We start from the raw sequence: 17,995 nt of genomic DNA, 5'->3' as shown, positions 1-17,995 counted from the left end.
AATTATTTGTACGGTCTAAAATTATTTCTCGTCGTGGCTACCGGCAGCCTTACCAGACGTAGGAAGAGTTGTCGCCCTTTAAGCCTTCCAACTTGTTTGCTGGGTTTATCGCCCCTTGCACAGCCAGGACATTTTGAATCATTGTCTCCATGTTCCAACTATATCAAATGTAGACATGAACAATATTAACGAGCTCCCTCCACTTCATATCTTTTTTTGTTATTTTATTTTTCATCTTGAAACATACCTTCAATCCATTTTATAAAGTTTGTATAATCAAAAGTCCATATCAAATTTGCACAATTCAAATAAGTTACATTATTTCAAAAGAAAAATCTACTATATTATAACTATTCCAGCAAAACTTATTTGAATAGAACCAGTAACTACAATATGCACACTCAGAGTTAAGAAATAAGAACAGCAACCGATACACGTTATAAACTATGAGTTTTATCGATCATGACCAGTCCTTTATAACTTGACCACGAAGCTCTTAACTTCCTGATTTTGACTATTTTTTTGTCAGAACTTTAATAAAGAATAAAACCCTCTTGAAAAGATACATAAAGCACTGGTTTTTTTTGGTTTTTTGTTTTATCATTATTATTAATTTTATATAAAGAATAATGAGGATGTATCAAATATTGTCTGTCTACCAATTTTTGGATTAACCAATGACTTATATTCATTCGCTGAAGAGAACATGTAATGAAATCAATACCCGCTACCCCTCAAACCTCCAGTAATCAGAAATATACTGGAGACCCGACCCCCATCCCCCACACACTGGCACGCACAAAATGTAGAAAAATATTTCAGCTCACTGCTTTATTAGTCGAAATCGATTTCTTCCATGATTAAAATACAAACAGAATCCTTAAACCGTTCCCTAAATACCTTATAAACTAACCGTATAATGAATATATGATGCTAGCTATACTAAGATAATTGTTGCCATGCAAAACACTGTATAATATGAAACGTAGAACGTGTATGAAAGTTTGAAATTTTGTATGATATTTAATATGATGTTTCTACACCGATGACATGACCTTTGGAAAGGCATATGGGATGCTGTTCATTCTAGATTAGTTTGAAGCCTACAAGAATCAAACTTATGAGAAGGAATGGTGTTTGATGAGTAGATATTGTTCCGGAAACACCATGGTTTTGCTTCACTACTTTCGGAGTTGTAGTCAAAGGTGTTTGTGAAGTTGTTGTCCTGTTGTCATAGAAACTATTGTCCTGTATGAGCTGCCTGTAGAAGGTTGCAGATTTTTTAGCTGTGCGCGTCTTTTTTGCTTTCTGAAAATTCACGTGGTACAGTCCATATCTCTTAGAGAATCCTTCTTCCCAGTCAAAATTGTCCATCAATGACCAGACAAAGTAACCTTCAACTTTGACCTTGTCCAAGGTTATAGCTGTAAAAGTTCAACAAAGTAATAAGTAATTGGTGGCGGCCATGAGATCAATCTTTTGTCATATTTATGACATGTATGCAATATGTTTTTCTTTTAAACTACGCATTAAATATTCTACAGATGAGCAGACCAAAAACAGTACTTTCTAATTCGAGTGGGTTTTCTTTTTCTAATCCGGAACTTTTCGGGTTTTTTCCGTAACAATTTTCCATTGTTCGGGCAATTATAACTTGACATAAATTCCAGATTTTGACGAAAGCTTTGAATAACTTTCGGATATTGTACATTGGTGTAACAATAAAATATGAACTTGTTCTCGCAAAATAGTTGTTCTTTAAATTTGCATAAACAAATGTCGAACAAAGGTAGTTTCATTAAATAGTGTTTCAAGGATGGATTATCGGTACAAGATTTACAGACAATAAACAACGTATCACCATTTTGTTGCTGGGTATGATTATAGACAAATTATCTATAGAAAATTCAGAAAGCAAAACAGTGTGGTCTAGAATAAAGGATATCAAAATCGTAGATCCTTTGAATCTTTGGCAAGTATATTTCCCAAAATAAGAATAAATGAGACTAGATGCTTCCGAAGCCCAAAGACTGATTCAGAATCAGACGACAACTAGCAAACGATGTCACTAGGCGTATTGTTTAATGAATGTTAATTGTATTAGTTCAGGCTATGACCGCCCAGAACTAAATGACGCTGTTCAAGACTAATAAGACATTTTAAGATGGTTGTTACCTTTAATGAGTTGATTGGTGTGCTGTCTAAGAAAGTCCTCCCGCTCCGAATCCTCCATTGTACCTGTCGTGTCCGACACTCCATTTTCTGTGACGTAGATCGGCGTGGTGGAATATGATTGGTGGAGCCAGTTTAGTATTCGTCTAAGTCCCTCTGGCTTCCAGGTACTCTCGTTAGTGCTACTGTTGATACAAGCGAGACTATGGTAAGGTTTTGACTTAATAGTAATATTAGGATCATTTGTTTGTATCGTTACTTAAAATGTCTTTATGTATTGCTTTTATCTAGATTTCCTCATCCGCAAAAAACATCCCAACGTTTCAACAAAGTTCAAATACTCATTTTTTTTTTTAGAAAATTCTATTGGGATTCAGATAGATACAAATCATAGCTGTCAATGTTTCAGTTTTTCCTGTAAATTGCTAAACCAAATTCCAATCCTCTGTGTATAAAAAAAAATGTCAAATATCACATTTGCTCAGACAAACGATGATATGTTAATGTCAGAACGTGAAACACTAATTTTTTAATTGCTAAGAAATTCATAACATTTGACGCCAGCTGACATGCACATACCAGTGTATGCCGGAAACTCTAGGAGATTGGTACTTGCCCCTAACAGCGATTTTATACTAGTAAATGTCAGAGTTACCTACCTTGACCACATGGTGGCAGCACTGATATCGATATTCATATCCGAGAAATAAGAGAGGGATTTTGGTGACGTTTGTTCACTCTCTTTTACCACGATAGAGTTGTAATAATTCAGTCCAAGAAAATCGGCAGATCCTACAAAACGAAATATTTATCAAATTTTGAATCATTAAATCAGCATGTCATTTAAAATAATTTAGTAAACTTCCTTTTTTAGCTGTTTCACTTTTAACTATGATGTCCCGGTCCTTAAGACGTTATTTTTACTATCATTTCGATTTGAAATATTTGGTTAATATTAACTGAACTCAGCCTTGATATTTCCTTTGGAACTGAGCAGATATGTATTCCTAATTCTTTCCACAAAAGGAAACTGTATAGCTGTCAATCAATAGCTGTCCACTCCCACTTTCCCGCATATTTACTTAAAACATCTATATTCGTGGCATCATTTTACCTTTCAACATTATCTGATCCTGAATGGAAAATTCAGAAAGTCTGCTGTCAAGTTGGTTTTCCCTCAAACTGTTTTCAAGAACGGATGTTTGCATCATCGTTGGATAATTTCCATCTTTGAATATCGGGTTGGCGAACCAGCCTATCATGAACTGAAGCGCACGCTCGGAGGCTTCTATATCCTGTTGATTTGATTGGTTCATTGGCTGTGCCCATGGCGCAGTGAGAGATATCCCCAACTTCCCTGAAAGAGCACACAGAAGCGTCAAATACTTAAAGCTATCCGATATTTTAAAGGGACAATTTAGTCAACTAACATTTTTAAATTAAACTAGAATAGAAAATATTTATGTTCAGACTAACAAAGCCGTATATAAAAGTTATCTCACACATAGCCGTAGAAACGCTGCGCCCTCTTGCGGGAATTAAAAACGCATCAAAGTACAGCAGAAACGGCTTGCTCATTATCATATTAATCGTAAGGTTATACGATTAGGACCCCTCTTACAATTAATTAAAAAACGCATGCTATTACAATTGGTGAATTTTTCAGAATGAAGTCGATTGTTCAGGAATCCGTCTTCACATGAAGAAATCAAAGTACTGGAAGTACTGTAAACGAACATTATTGTTTAATGCAAAATCAGTAATCTTCTTAGTTTTAAGTTGATAAATTTACTGATATCGGTTAAGGAATTAATTGCAAATAATTTGAAATGTTTGCAGCTGTTCTGATTTGATTGTACACATGCATGTTTCTGTAAGATCCTAATTGAAATTGGAAGTTTGTTGATCTATCTTGGATCGATGAAAATAAAATATGTCTTCTTTCTTTCGGGAAGGCATCATCAGTTATAATACAGCCAGGACTCTGTGACCTTATTGATGCCAACTTCTCATATGAACTAAATTTAGTCTAGTTCCATCGTTAGTTTGGCATACATAGTTGTATTTCAACTTAATATGATGAAACACACATAAAGAATTACTGAAAACCAAAACCAGAGCTGCTAATCAAGGCCCGAATTAGGAATGTATCCTATTGAAACTGTACTCAAGCATTTATGGTACTTCAAAACAAAAAACTTGACTCCTTTTGTTCAGGAATCATTTGATGTTAATAAATCTGTATATGAGAAGATAAACTTCTGGTATAATTACAGGATGGTAAACAATGTGATAAAGAATAACAACCAGATAAAGACTATCTTCATCGAATAATTCAGCAAACAGGAAAAGAAAACTTCAAGATTCATTTTCAACTTCAAACCTGATCACAAAGATTACAGTCCATTCGATGGGACGACACATTCCCTATTTATTGTCCTTTTCCAATGTTGATCATCCAATCATACTGAACCACACAATTCAGCAATGTAATTGCACAAATCACACCTTTATGTGGAGAGAACAGTTTTGGGGGTTATAAGATTCCATAACTGTATGCAAATTGTGAAGCATTCCATATCTATAACTATATATATATATATATATACAGTACGTGTATATATTTACACATATCAAAATTGGAATGACACAGGAGATTTGCAAGTTTAAGTTCACCATCAGTCATGGGATGTTTATGTAAAATGTTATATTTACCGGGGTAATTAGTAATTTTGAGAATATATTTATGAAGCTCTATTCTGTACATTCTACCAGTGCTTAGAGAATGGACACAATTTTATGTTCTCCAATGTCAAAATTAATCATATGTAAAATATTAGGGGCTTATTCGCCATTCTAGGCCTGATTGCCGTCATAGTAAAATTACCAAAATGGACTTGAAATCAATATTTTTAAGAGAATGATCTATGACTTGAATATTTCATAAAAAATAATGTAATACATCGTTTATTCACTTCATTCAGATCTTCAGACACCACATAATTTGTGAAGTCATATATAGAAATATATGAACCATTTTGTTATTGATTTATTCACACAAGTAAGCACTAGATGTAAGCAGTAAGTATATGTACCGCTATCTACTGGCATGACTTTGAGTACAGTAAACTACACTCGCTTTGTGGATATTGACAGGATAACATATATTTACATACTAATTCAATTTTAGAATTGTAACTGAAATCTTGAAACAGCATGGCACAAATAGTCATCTGAACATGTGTTGTATATTGAAAAATTATTTAAGGTAAATTTTCAGTTTATCAATTCATTGATTACTCCGTGTTTGAAGTATGGTGTAGTGAGAATTTCAAGTCCTGATCATGACTTGATGAAAATTTTAAATTAACAAATTATTAAAATGAATTTGTTTGAAAAATAACACAAGTCCCACAGCAATATTATACAGAGAATCAATCACAATATATCAAAAGTTATAAAACTACAAATAATAATTAACGGCTGAATATCAAATTAAGTGAATATCACAAGTCTTTTTGCATTTGTTTTTAGATAATCCGGATTTCCGTTTTCCAGCTTTAACAAAAAAACGAGAAGTATTTTAATTGCCGTTATAGTTGAATTACCAAAATGGACCTGAAATCAGTACTTTAAAAAAAAAGAATGATCTATGACTTGAATATTTCATAAAAATAATTTAATACATCGTTTATCTTCATTCAGATCTTCAGACACCGCATAATTTGTGAAGTCATATATAGAAATATATGAACCATTTTTGTTATTGATTTATAGTTCACACAAGTAAGCACGAGATGTAAGCAGTACGTATACAAAAAAAAAAATGTATGTACCGCTATCTACGGCATGACCGAGTACAGTAGACTGCACTCGCTTTGTGGATATTGACAGTATAACATATATTTACATACTAATTCAATTTTAGAATTATAACTGAAATCTTGTAACAGCATGGCACAAATAGTCATCTGAACATGTGTTGTATATTGAAAAATTATTTAGGTAAATATCAACTCATTTGCTTGACTTCAATTTTCAATTTATCAATTCATTGATTACTGTGTTTGAAGTATGGTGTAGCGAGAATTTCAAGTCTTGAACATGACTTGATGAACGTTCTAAATTAAAAAATTATCAAAATGAATTTGTTTGAAAAATAACACAAGTTCCACAGCAATATTATACAGAGAATCGATCACACTATTTCAGAAGTTATAAAACTACAAATAACAATTAATGGCTGAATGTTAAATTAAGTGAATATCACAAGTCTTTTTGCATTTGTTTTTAGATAATCCGGATTTCCGTTTTCCGTCTTTGAAAAAAAAATACGTAGGCGTATTGCATAGTAAACGTAGCCATGTGTACATATGTAACAGCTGATTTCAATCAGATTGACTTAACATGAACTTAACACCGTCTCAGTAGTTCGTCACAATCGAAAATTTGATCGTGAATTCGGTATTTTGCAAATTCTTTCAAAATACTTCCAGGTAAAGGAAAAAAATGCATATGGTCTCTATACACACACCAAAGATTAATAGATCCTATATTGGGTCCATTCTCTCGTAAAAATATCGATTTGGGTCCACTATCGGCCATTTCGGTAATTCAACTCGAACGACAATCGGGCCGCGATTCGCAAATGAAAAATTAATTTAAAATTCGTAAACCACTAATATTTTACATATGATACAATTAGGCATTGAAAAACATATATGTGGGTCAATTCTCTGAAAATAATGCCAATTTATATTATAATTGAGCCCCATTTTTCTTCGTTTCGGTATTTCCAAGTCTGCTTCACCTGTGGTCCGTTTCAGTAAATATTCTCGACTTTGCCGAAATAAAAACAAGCTATATAATTGTTCATTTTAAACATGACAACTGCCGACCACACGTATCTAAAAGTGTTATTGTTGATATCATCTGAATATATTGCCGTAGTTATCTGTCACTTCGATTGTAAACCCCCTGCCAAATTCATGGAAGAATCGACCAATCAAATTGGTTTAACGTTTGATTTCGGGCGAGTACAAAACCCGGAATGCACTCAGGCGTGAAGAGATTTTTGTTGATTTATTGTGTTTATTAGGTCATAATTCCGTTATTACTGAATGGATTTTTGTTCGGACACCAGAAGTAAAAGGGTTAACTTATCCCCTTTAAAATGGTATAAGTTATATTTAACAGTATCAAAAATTAGAAGTGAAAGTGGTTGCCGGAATGAACCCATATGGAATAAAAATGTTGATATTTACAACTGTTTTCGTTATAATAAATACCCATATCTCAAATATTACTGAATAGATTTTTGTTCGGGAACCACCCAAAAACGGAGAATTTAGTACTCTTTCACATGATATAAACTGTTTGAATACATGTTCGATATTACTTTCAAAAGTGGTGGCCGGAATGAATTGATGTGGTGTGAAAAATTAGCAAAATCGTCAAAGTTACATGTAAATTTCCATCCTTATTGGTCCATAACTCTTTTATTACTTAACCGATTTCTGTTCGGGACACACTCTAGACAAGATAATTATATAGGCTTTAAGCTGATATAACTTTTATTAATATTCATTACAAATTCGGTGCAAAAGTGGTGGCCGGAATGAACCTAGGTGAAATTCACGGACGCCATTTACGAGTATGTCCAAGCCGACAACATACTATAGGCCTACACGGTACACCGGTCACCATGACCAGGTAACGGGCGGTTCGTTCACACCTTGATGAATATAATTAATCTTTAGATGAGCTTACGCTGGCCGATGACTGTTAACTAGAAATTTTTGAGGTTTTTAACCAATTGTTAGATTTAGACGATAGCTCAGTAACAATGTGCTTAGGGTATGACACAACTTTTAATCTAGGTGATTTTTATGTGACACCAGTCATTTTCCAACATATCCTTTTTGAAAACAAACCTAACATTCCATTAGCATTTTTGGTACATGAAAGGAAATTTCAAAAATGTCACGAGCGATTGTTTGATTATCTTTGTGAAAAAGTTCCAAAACTTTTGAAAAAGAATATTCCAATTATAACAGATAGAGAAAAGGGTGTTTCTAATGCAATTAAAAAGGTGTTACCAAATTGTACTAATCTGTTCTGCTGGAATCATATTAAAAGAGACTTTAAATACTGGTTACAAAAGAATCACCTAGATAGTTCTGAGATAGCTATTTATTTACAAGATTTAACTAGAATTCTTCAGTCAAACGAGGAAGACTTTGACGACACAGTCAAACTTCGCACAGGTAAGTGGTCCCAATTAGCACTAAACTACTTCAACAACCATCTCCAGAATGACATCAAATTACATGCTGCAAAGTGGAACATTCAACAGTTCAATGGTTTGTATAATCCGCTGTCAGGTATTACAAATAATGCGTCAGAAAGTATCAACGCTGTCTTGAAAACTCACGTGAAAGGTAAGGAATTACCCGTCGATGTTTTAACATTAAGTTTACAGTTGCTACAGTATAGATATTTTTATAACATTCAAACTGGAATGGCAGGAATAGGACAATACAAACTTTTAGATAAATTTGTATATGCTAAGATTCCAAAAGATGAAATTGTCATACTCAAAAAACTTTTAAACCCCAATGAAATCGTAGACTTTGTCAAAGGTAATTTAAAAAACGAGTGGGGGATGAAATTGTAGACAGCAAAAGAACCGTTAGTTTAAAACAGTTATCTAAAAACAGTTTAAAAAGATGTAACGATTATGATAGGGATGTAATTGCGGCACCTGATTCGGTTACTCCTAATCAAGATAATGATACAATAGTGGTAGATAGTACGCCACCTAAAACGCCAAAATCTACGAAAAAACTAGGTCCATCAAAAACTCCTATTCAACAAATAAAGACTCCTACAAATCAATCTATTAAAAAGGAAACTTTAAGTCCTGTAAAAAAGGAAACCACGTGTTCAGTTAGAAGATTCTGATACATGTAATATTAGCGAAGATAATGTACAACTTGTTAAAAAACGTAAAGTCGCTACAAAACCCATGGGTAAATAACTTAAATGAAAGCCATAAACTTAAAATTTCCAATAAAGAATGGATTTGTTCTGATATTATGAATGAAGTACAATCAATAATGTCTAAACAATTTCCTGGTTTGAATGGTTTTCAGTTGACAAACTTAGCTCCAGTATATGATTCAAATAAATGCAAATGGAAAAACCAAATAGCTTTTCAATCTGTAGTTTCACCTTCTGTTCAAATTCACCATAAGGGAAGAGACCACTGGGTTACAAGTTTTCAAACAAGTAATGGGGATATATCCGTTCTAGAAACATAAAGAGTGTGCAAATCTTAGAGATTCAGAAGACTGGTTATGTTCCGATCATCGTAGGTTTTAAAAATTAATTTTCATATAACAATGAAACAAAAATAGAATAAAAAGATTACAATAAAAAAATAAATTCATTTAAATAAAACAATAAAGCAAAAATGTACTGACTCTATGAAAATAAAAGAATAAAAATAAAAAAAATAAAAAGATGGGCTCTTAAGTAGAACTGCGTCCACGTCGTAGAGCATGCATGGTAACATTCCAACAGAATGGCTAAAAGTTCTACAGGTAATTTTTCCTTGCTCGAGTTACTTCCCTTGTATTAAAGAACAAGCATGTAGCTTGTGTTGTTTTTACATTCACCTTTTGTTCAAAATGGCGTCCGTGAATTTCACCTAGGTTCATTCCGGCCACCACTTTTGCACCGAATTTGTAATGAATATTAATAAAAGTTATATCAGCTTAAAGCCTATATAATTATCTTGTCTAGAGTGTGTCTCGAACAGATTTCGGTTAAGTAATAAAAGAGTTATGGACCAATAAGGATGGAAATTTACATGTAACTTTGACGATTTTGCTAATTTTTCACACCACATCAATTCATTCCGGCCACCACTTTTGAAAGTAATATCGAACATGTATTCAAACAGTTTATATCATGTGAAAGAGTACTAAATTCTCCATTTTTGGGTGGTTCCCGAACAAAAATCTGTTCAGTAATATTTGAGATATGGGTATTTATTATAACGAAAACAGTTGTAAATATCGACATTTTTATTCCATATGGGTTCATTCCGGCCACCACTTTCACTTCTAATTTTTGATACTGTTAAATATAACTTATACCATTTTAAAGGGGATAAGTTAACCCTTTTACTTCTGGTGTCCGAACAAAAATCCATTCAGTAATAACGGAGATATGTCCTAATAAATACAAAATATTATGAAAAATCTCTTCACGCCTGAGTGCATTCCGGGTTTTGTCCTCACCCTTTGATTTCCGTAATCTTGCAGTTACCTCCCTTACAACAGTAAATACGTTCCAAGTATCGCCTACAACAACCAATCCCGTGCACATGGCAAACAAGATATTATCATTTGCATTTGATTTATTGGTCGTTTTCGTCAAAGGAAAATGGAATATGGAAATCGATGACAATGTTAACGCTATGACCAGTCACCCTGACCACAAATGCCACCTAGTATCTACCTTTCTCGCAAACATGTACTGTACGCAGTACAGTAACCTATAGTATGATACAATGTATCGTCTCGTATGCCGTTATTGATATATTTCTTTCTCTAAATTATAGAAATATTCATCTAGTTGATAATGATGTAACATTCTAGAATATATATAATACACATTTAAGTAAATCGCGGACATATTTGCAGACCGATGCTATAATGTCAGCCGTTTTGGAATGAACACGGAAGAGCAAAACTTTCTAAACATCCGGAGACGAATGCGCCTGCGCAATATTTGTTTACATAAATATATTGACCTGGAGTTATTCGTAATGTTCAGGTTCATTTAGTCTTCACATTTCGCTAGCGTTATGCATTTCTCAAATCGTATGCATCTTGAAAACATCTACTGAATACATTTCAACATTTTCGGTAAAACTACTACATAAAACGAAGGTGTTTTTGTAAGTAAATTATTTGAAGCGGAAGGCAATGGGGGCAGCCATATTTCATTGAAACAGACAGTAGATGGCGTATTGGTGAATGTGGCTACCAAATATGGTCATATTTCTCAGTCCAGTTCTTGATGGCAATAACCGAACATTAATGTTCGTTTAAAAACTAGCATGACAAATTGTGGCAAAATGGAGTGATATATACCTGTGTACATGATAGAAGTATGGTTAAATCTTAAGTAAGACATACACTTGAATACAACAGGTTGACCACGTGACTCACCTTTCTGGTATGGTTGGTATGTCCGACTGTACAGATGGTAGACAGCAGCGTGTGCCAACAGAAGGTTGTGTCCTACTATGTACACGTTCTGTCCCACCTCCCCTGGGGCCAGCGTCCCCAGTCCGTATCCCTTCACAGCTATGGAGTAGGGATCAGATATTGTAATCCAGGTCTTCACCTACAGGATCAAAGGTTACAAAAACACAGTTGTTAATCGTCATTAGAGACTGATATGTTAAAACAAGCAGCTGTCCCTCAGACTGCTTGCGGTAAGAGTGCGATTTGGAGGAAGATGCGTCTCGAGAATTGGACAGCTGACTTTCGTCCTATCGCCGAATAGTGAACGGTCGCAAAGCTCCTTGAGACAAACGTTTTCAAAAGCTCAGTTTACCATTGTTGTTTATTTTTTAGGATAAATATATTTCTTAAAAGACTGTATACCAAACTGATGAATTTCATTCCGAATGATAAAATATGGAGTTTTAAACACCCCAAAAATTATACTTCTATGTTTAAAAAGACAAAAATGATAATAGGATTATGTCAAAAATGTAGATGTATATATATAAAAAAAACAGGGAAAACAGCACTGCAACTCGAAACCATAAAAAATTACATAAATTACACATTATCAAATAGATTGATAATGTCCTTGAGTGATATGAATATTTACCCGATTACCAAATCGCGAGAAGCACAGTTCCGCGAAGCTTGTAAATTGTTTGACGATGACGTCATCATTCAGCCAACCACCAGTCTGATTCAGGGATTCAGGCAAGTCCCAGTGGTAAAGAGTCACCACTGGAGCTATCCCGGCATACACCAGGGCATTGATTAGGTCGTCGTAATACTGAAGACCCGCCTCATTAATGTTGTCGGCGGCTCCCGTAGGCAAAACACGTGGCCAGGAGATGGAAAATCGGTAATGTGTCACCTAAAATGAATTATTCTATAAAATATTTTTTATTTTTCGTTTTTATTTCTTTCAGAAAAAACATCTAAATCATCGAGCTTCTGATTGAATTATAAGTTGAAGAATGAGAAAAAAGTATTCGGCTCTTTTTGGCTCTTTTTCGGAAATGTTCTCTTCCGTTGAAACAAATCCGCTGTAAAATAACGGAAATAAGACTGAACAAAGCCGAAGGTGTCTAGAATTAAGATATTTTGTTCATAATGAAGTAACTTTTCGTCAGCATAACAAATAATATCTGACGTTTTACCTGAAGCTTCTTTAATATCGTGACGTCATCCCGCCAGTAGTGGTAGCTGTCACACGCCACGTCGCCCGTATCGTTGGTAGATGTGTGATGATGCGTGAAAACGTCCCAGATACTATCGCCTTTTCCTGTAGATAGTCAAACATGCATTAACGAGTTATACTTCCGAAACAAAATCTCAATATTTTAAACTCCATCTCGCTTATGCCTACTTCTTCCTCTCCCAAATACTAATGTTTTTCGCTATACTCCCATTTAATCATATTTTCTTTTGAGCAGAGAACGGCAAATTGGCACTTTTTAAGCATCAGTGATCACCATCGTAATATAATTAGTTCCAATATAACTCCAAAATCACTGAAGTTGCAATTGACGCCCTTCTATCTCTTTAAATGTATTTCACCACAAAAAGCTTTTGACATAAACAAATAATATGAAGAAAAAAACATTTTTTTTTTATCTTTTCTGGTCAAAGGGCCAATTCTGATCTATTAATATTTTTCGGTGAAAAAGCTATCTGGACTTTTAATCAGAAAAGCAAGAACATAGTTTTTCACAAGAGATATTTCGGAAAATACAAATTAATTAAAGTAATGAAGATTTTAACGAGAAGGTCTGTTTCTTACAAATGACAGACAATTTGGTGTACATAGATAATCCAATGACGGCAGTCAACCGCGATAGTTTAATAATAGTGTTACATCTCCGGTTTTCCTCATTATTAGAAATAACTCTCTCGTTTTCAAGAAGTTTGACAGCAATACTATACATGTACAAAATAAATAAACAAAATTATTACCGGCCTCATTCCAGGCTCCCTCTATTTGATACGCGGAAGTTGACACGCCCCAGGCGAACCCCTCCGGAACTTGGCCGTACACGAAGACATTCTCCTTTGGCAGAGTTTTATTCTGAACCATTTCAATCGGATGTGAACTCGTCGGTCCACTGTCTATCCCATTGAAGAATCCGTTATCCTGGATGAGCTGTCGGTAGTACCTGGCTGAGGCCTTGGGTGTCCTGGGTCGCGCTGGGTCAGAGAAGTTCACGTAGTGGAGACCAAACCTTTCGGAGTATCCCCGCGACCATTCAAAATTGTCCATCAGGGACCATGCGGTGTAACCTCGTACGTCCACGTTGTCTAGACGAATTGCTGGAAATGGGGAAATATTTCGGTTTAAAAGATAAGGAAGTATAAAGAAGGCATTAAACTATTAACAATCATTCCTTCACATAAGCAATTTCGACCTCTGTATATTAAGCACCTTATGGAAACATTTGTTTGGGGCTATTTTGTTGAGTCAATCAAATGACCGAGATGGAGAAATCAATACAGTGTTTTGTAGTGAAGATTGAAGTTGAATTTATAAGAAATCTTTACTACAACGTATTCGGCGCAATGAAGTACAAAATGTACTCGGGTAGGCATGAAGTCTGTTTATCAAGTTCCATTTCTAATTCGATCATTATCAACTCACACTTGCTCAGTTTTACCAATAATAAAATGTTGAAATATGAATTATTAAATATAAGGCTAGACTCATTATGCTTTAAATGTATGAATATAGGAAAGTATTAACCAGTGTGTGGACTCGACCAATCGGTTTGAATGTCGTCACATACACAACGTCACACCATTTGTGAGCATGCGCTGTCTGATCACTGTGCTAATTACATGAATATTATCGAATACTGCTCACTGATCTACTATCCTACGACAATTTTTTTTTTCACACCACTTTCATTAATTATATATTTACCCTTGAGAACTTCATTAATGTAGTGTTTGTAGTAAAAGATTCTATGATCATCAGACAGGGAGCCGTTTCTGTCCGAGACGCCATTTTCTGTCACATAAACCGGAACGTCACCATAGTGATCTTTAATCCAGTTCAGCATTCGGCGGATTCCAAACGGAGTGACCGTCAACCAGGAAGACCCAGAGCTATCAACGGGGAAATAGTTAGTCAGTTATTATTTTACCGTCTATACGACTCCACCCAATCACTAACATTAGTTCTGTCCGCCTCTTTTAGTAACTGGTTGATCGCCTTCATGACTCCGTCCTTTTCTAGGTTTTGTTTCAACGACTATAATTATTTTCAGTCGGTGTTTTTTTTTCTGTCGGTACTTAAAAGCAAATTTAGCATTCCGCTTCCCCGCACGGAATATATTTAGCTGTTATCCTCGGCTTTCTGGTAAATTGTATTTTTTTTTCATTTTTATGAATGAAGTTTTGCTTGTGTTCTTTAAAATCGAAAGTAAATTGTTAAAAATACGGTCATTAACAGTTATACATGTATAAAATTGTGAAATATTTTTCATAGAGAAAAGTTTGGCAAGCCTGCGAAATTTGCTTGAGAGCTACAAATGCAGCTATGGAGGCTATATATGTGTAAGATGTCACAAGAAAATTTTACGGTTAGTAGGATTACAGTTCTATCCAACTCACCCTAGCCAAGACGGGTCTTTAGAAAGCTTGACATCCATGTCTCCATAATAATCACGCAGGGTATATGGGTCAATAAAGCTCTCAGCCAAGTTGGAAGTGTAGAAATTTAGACCTACAAAATCAGTTGCACCTGAAAAGAGATAAAAATGATAAAATTCAGTTAATTGTTGTAAAAGACAATTTCTTTAACGTAATTTCCTGTCGCTTGTCCGGCTATATTTTAATGTCGTTAAAACTAATGCGGAAAAAATCTTAAATTCAATTGCTTCTAGGGAGAAAAATACCTGGAAATTAAAATATTATTGCTTACTGTTGTAAGTACATGATCTTTTTAACGTATATGCAGCGGGCGATGTACTAACAGGAGTTATACGATACAGTGGCCAGTCCACAAGCAATTACGGTATTCAATGACAGGATTACAAGTGACGTTTTTATGGCTGTTCAATTTCCTTTGTTCTTTAATTGAGTTAACACCTTGCATCATATTTACTCTCAGCCAAAAACACATTCGCTTCTATCCATTCCATGTAAAATATTTTCTGCTGCTTAATAATAATGTTATTCGCATATCCGATTACATACCTTTCAAGTAGTCTTTCTCCTCCGTTGTAAATTCCGGTAGTCTACTGTGTCTTAATTTTTGTTTAGCACTTTTCTTCGCAATCTGCATTTTCATGACGTCTGGATAGTCACCGTTATTTAACACTGGATTTATAAACCATCCAAAATGGAACTGGAGCGCGCGCTCGGCTGCCTCTCTGTCGGACGGAACACTCTCATTTTTGGGTACTTCCCAGTCACAGTTACATGTGATTCCCACCTTCCCTGGCAAACAAATAAAATTTTCCTCTAACTTTTGTTTTTCACTTATGCGTGTATTAATATAAGAGGTCTTTGTTTATTTTAGATTGATGGTGTGACCTGCATATCAGAATATACTAAATGATTTATTGTAAAGCTTCAACTTTGTTACCTACACATCTCATTTATTCATCTACGATGATTTTGATGAAAAATACTGCACGACAACTTTTGTGACATTCAAAGTTCAAATATTGATTTGCCTTTGACTTTGTAATTCAGAAAACTTGTTTTCCTAAATTTGATTTGATTTAGAGAAGTTATGCATTAAATACCTTATATACTGTTGAAATTTTAATATAACATATTAGATGTTGAAATATTTTTTTAATCATGTGAAAAATATGGTATTAACCCTTTTAAACTTATTATTTTAGAATGCTTATATTCATCTCATATACATACCATGTTGTATCTGTTTGAACTCCTTTTCATAAAGCCTGTACGCCTTGCCGTGTGCCCTAATCAGATTGTGGGCGGCGATGTAGACCTTGTCCCCGGGGCTGACGATACCCGGGGCTTTGGTACCCTGCCCGTACCCCTGGACTGATACAACCCATGGCTCGTTTAGGGTAATCCAAGTCTTCACCTGAAATGATATTTCAGTTCAATAAAGAAAATGTTATTTATAGATTTAAGATATGTGGTACAGTGGTAACACATTTGCCTTTCATCTAAGCGGCCGGGGTTCAATACCCAGATCAGACGCAAAAAGGCTGGTGTCACCTGCCCAATCATATTTTTCATCTCCGGTTACTCCGTTTCCTCCTACACTAACAAGAGAGATTGATAGAAGTGGTATGACTTGTTTCGCAAATGCTGTAAAATAATTAAATCTTATATTTTCATAAAATAACTTTTATGTCGCCTGTTATTCCAGTTCTAGTTATCACCATCATTTACAGGTCACTGAAACATATGACACAAACTATTATTTCCTATTTTGCTTTATCATAGATAACAAATTTTGTAAAAAAACAAAAATCTGTTTGCAGGAAAGGTATTTGAAATACCTTGAAGGTATAGTCACGAGAAACACGATTTTGGACTACAATGGCTATAGGTTGTGCTAACACATGATAGTAGATTTATTATGAGGTAATGTGGTTTGGATATTAAACCATTTATTGTCAAGCACTTCATGTGGTAAGCTCGTATCGATTGGTAGAAAAGTTTGATTTCTTTCTGGTTCGTTTACCTGTCGGGAATTAAACGTCATTGAAAAACGAACAATGTGTATAGATATTCAATGATTGACTATAAACTGTGTTTGACAATTTATTTTTCTCCAAAACAAATAAGGTCTTGACAAAAACATAATTTAATGTCACTCATTGAATATCCTATAGTTTGTACGACTGGTTCTCCTATCATCAGTAAGATGGTTCTGGGTTTGTTGTCCTGCTGGGTGTCTTACTTTGTATATTTTTAGTGAGGAAGAATATTAAAAAGTTGGCATCAACTCCGCGCTATTACAAACACGACCATACCACAGCCTTCCTGACACACAGACACATATCTCCTCGCCCATGCAGTGTTGGTCACAGCAAGGTGATTGCCTTTTGATGAACATGTTGGAAGGGCATTAAACAAAATAAAACCAAAGCAAACCATTGGAATACTGCATATCACTTAAGAAAAAAGACATATCAACAATAAACTATCAGAAATGCCACAAAATGATATTCTTATTTAAAGCAATAGTTTACCCTATCTCCAAACTTTTGAAAGGATAGTCTTGCGTAGGCAGCGAAGGCATCAGCTGTGGAGGCGTTGAGCCAGCCTCCGCCTTGGTCCTGTAGAGCCTTAGGCAAGTCCCAGTGATACAGTGTGACCATTGGGGTGATCCCAGCGTCCAACAGGGCGTCGATCAGCTGGTTGTAGTAATCCACTCCGGCCTGATTCACGTGACGCGTTGTACCGTCTGGTAATATTCGGGGCCACGACAGGGAAAAACGGTAGTGTGTCACCTGTTCGGCAAAATGACGAATTAGTAACGGCATGACCAATCAAAATAGTTAGCTTCTGTTTTATCGCCTACATGACTC

The 17,995-nt window shown here is 34.9% G+C and overlaps 1 protein-coding gene across 1 annotated transcript in view; it reads right to left on the bottom strand.

The window, feature by feature from the left end:
• Window positions 1-209: 209 nt before the first annotated feature.
• Window positions 210-17,995, bottom strand: part of LOC117332095 — a 68,184-nt gene continuing 50,398 nt past the window's right edge. The window contains 13 exon segments of the mRNA XM_033890980.1: window positions 210-1,424; window positions 2,176-2,357; window positions 2,832-2,964; window positions 3,287-3,529; window positions 11,415-11,592; window positions 12,088-12,348; window positions 12,635-12,759; window positions 13,431-13,784; window positions 14,392-14,576; window positions 15,084-15,213; window positions 15,669-15,911; window positions 16,353-16,536; window positions 17,657-17,917. Coding sequence (XP_033746871.1) covers window positions 1,087-1,424; window positions 2,176-2,357; window positions 2,832-2,964; window positions 3,287-3,529; window positions 11,415-11,592; window positions 12,088-12,348; window positions 12,635-12,759; window positions 13,431-13,784; window positions 14,392-14,576; window positions 15,084-15,213; window positions 15,669-15,911; window positions 16,353-16,536; window positions 17,657-17,917 — 2,817 coding nt within the window. The 3' untranslated portion in view covers window positions 210-1,086.

Source organism: Pecten maximus, chromosome 8 (genome assembly GCF_902652985.1).
Source record: "Pecten maximus chromosome 8, xPecMax1.1, whole genome shotgun sequence".
Taxonomy (NCBI): Eukaryota; Metazoa; Mollusca; class Bivalvia; order Pectinida; family Pectinidae; genus Pecten; species Pecten maximus.
This window is presented reverse-complemented; position numbering and strand designations above follow the sequence as displayed.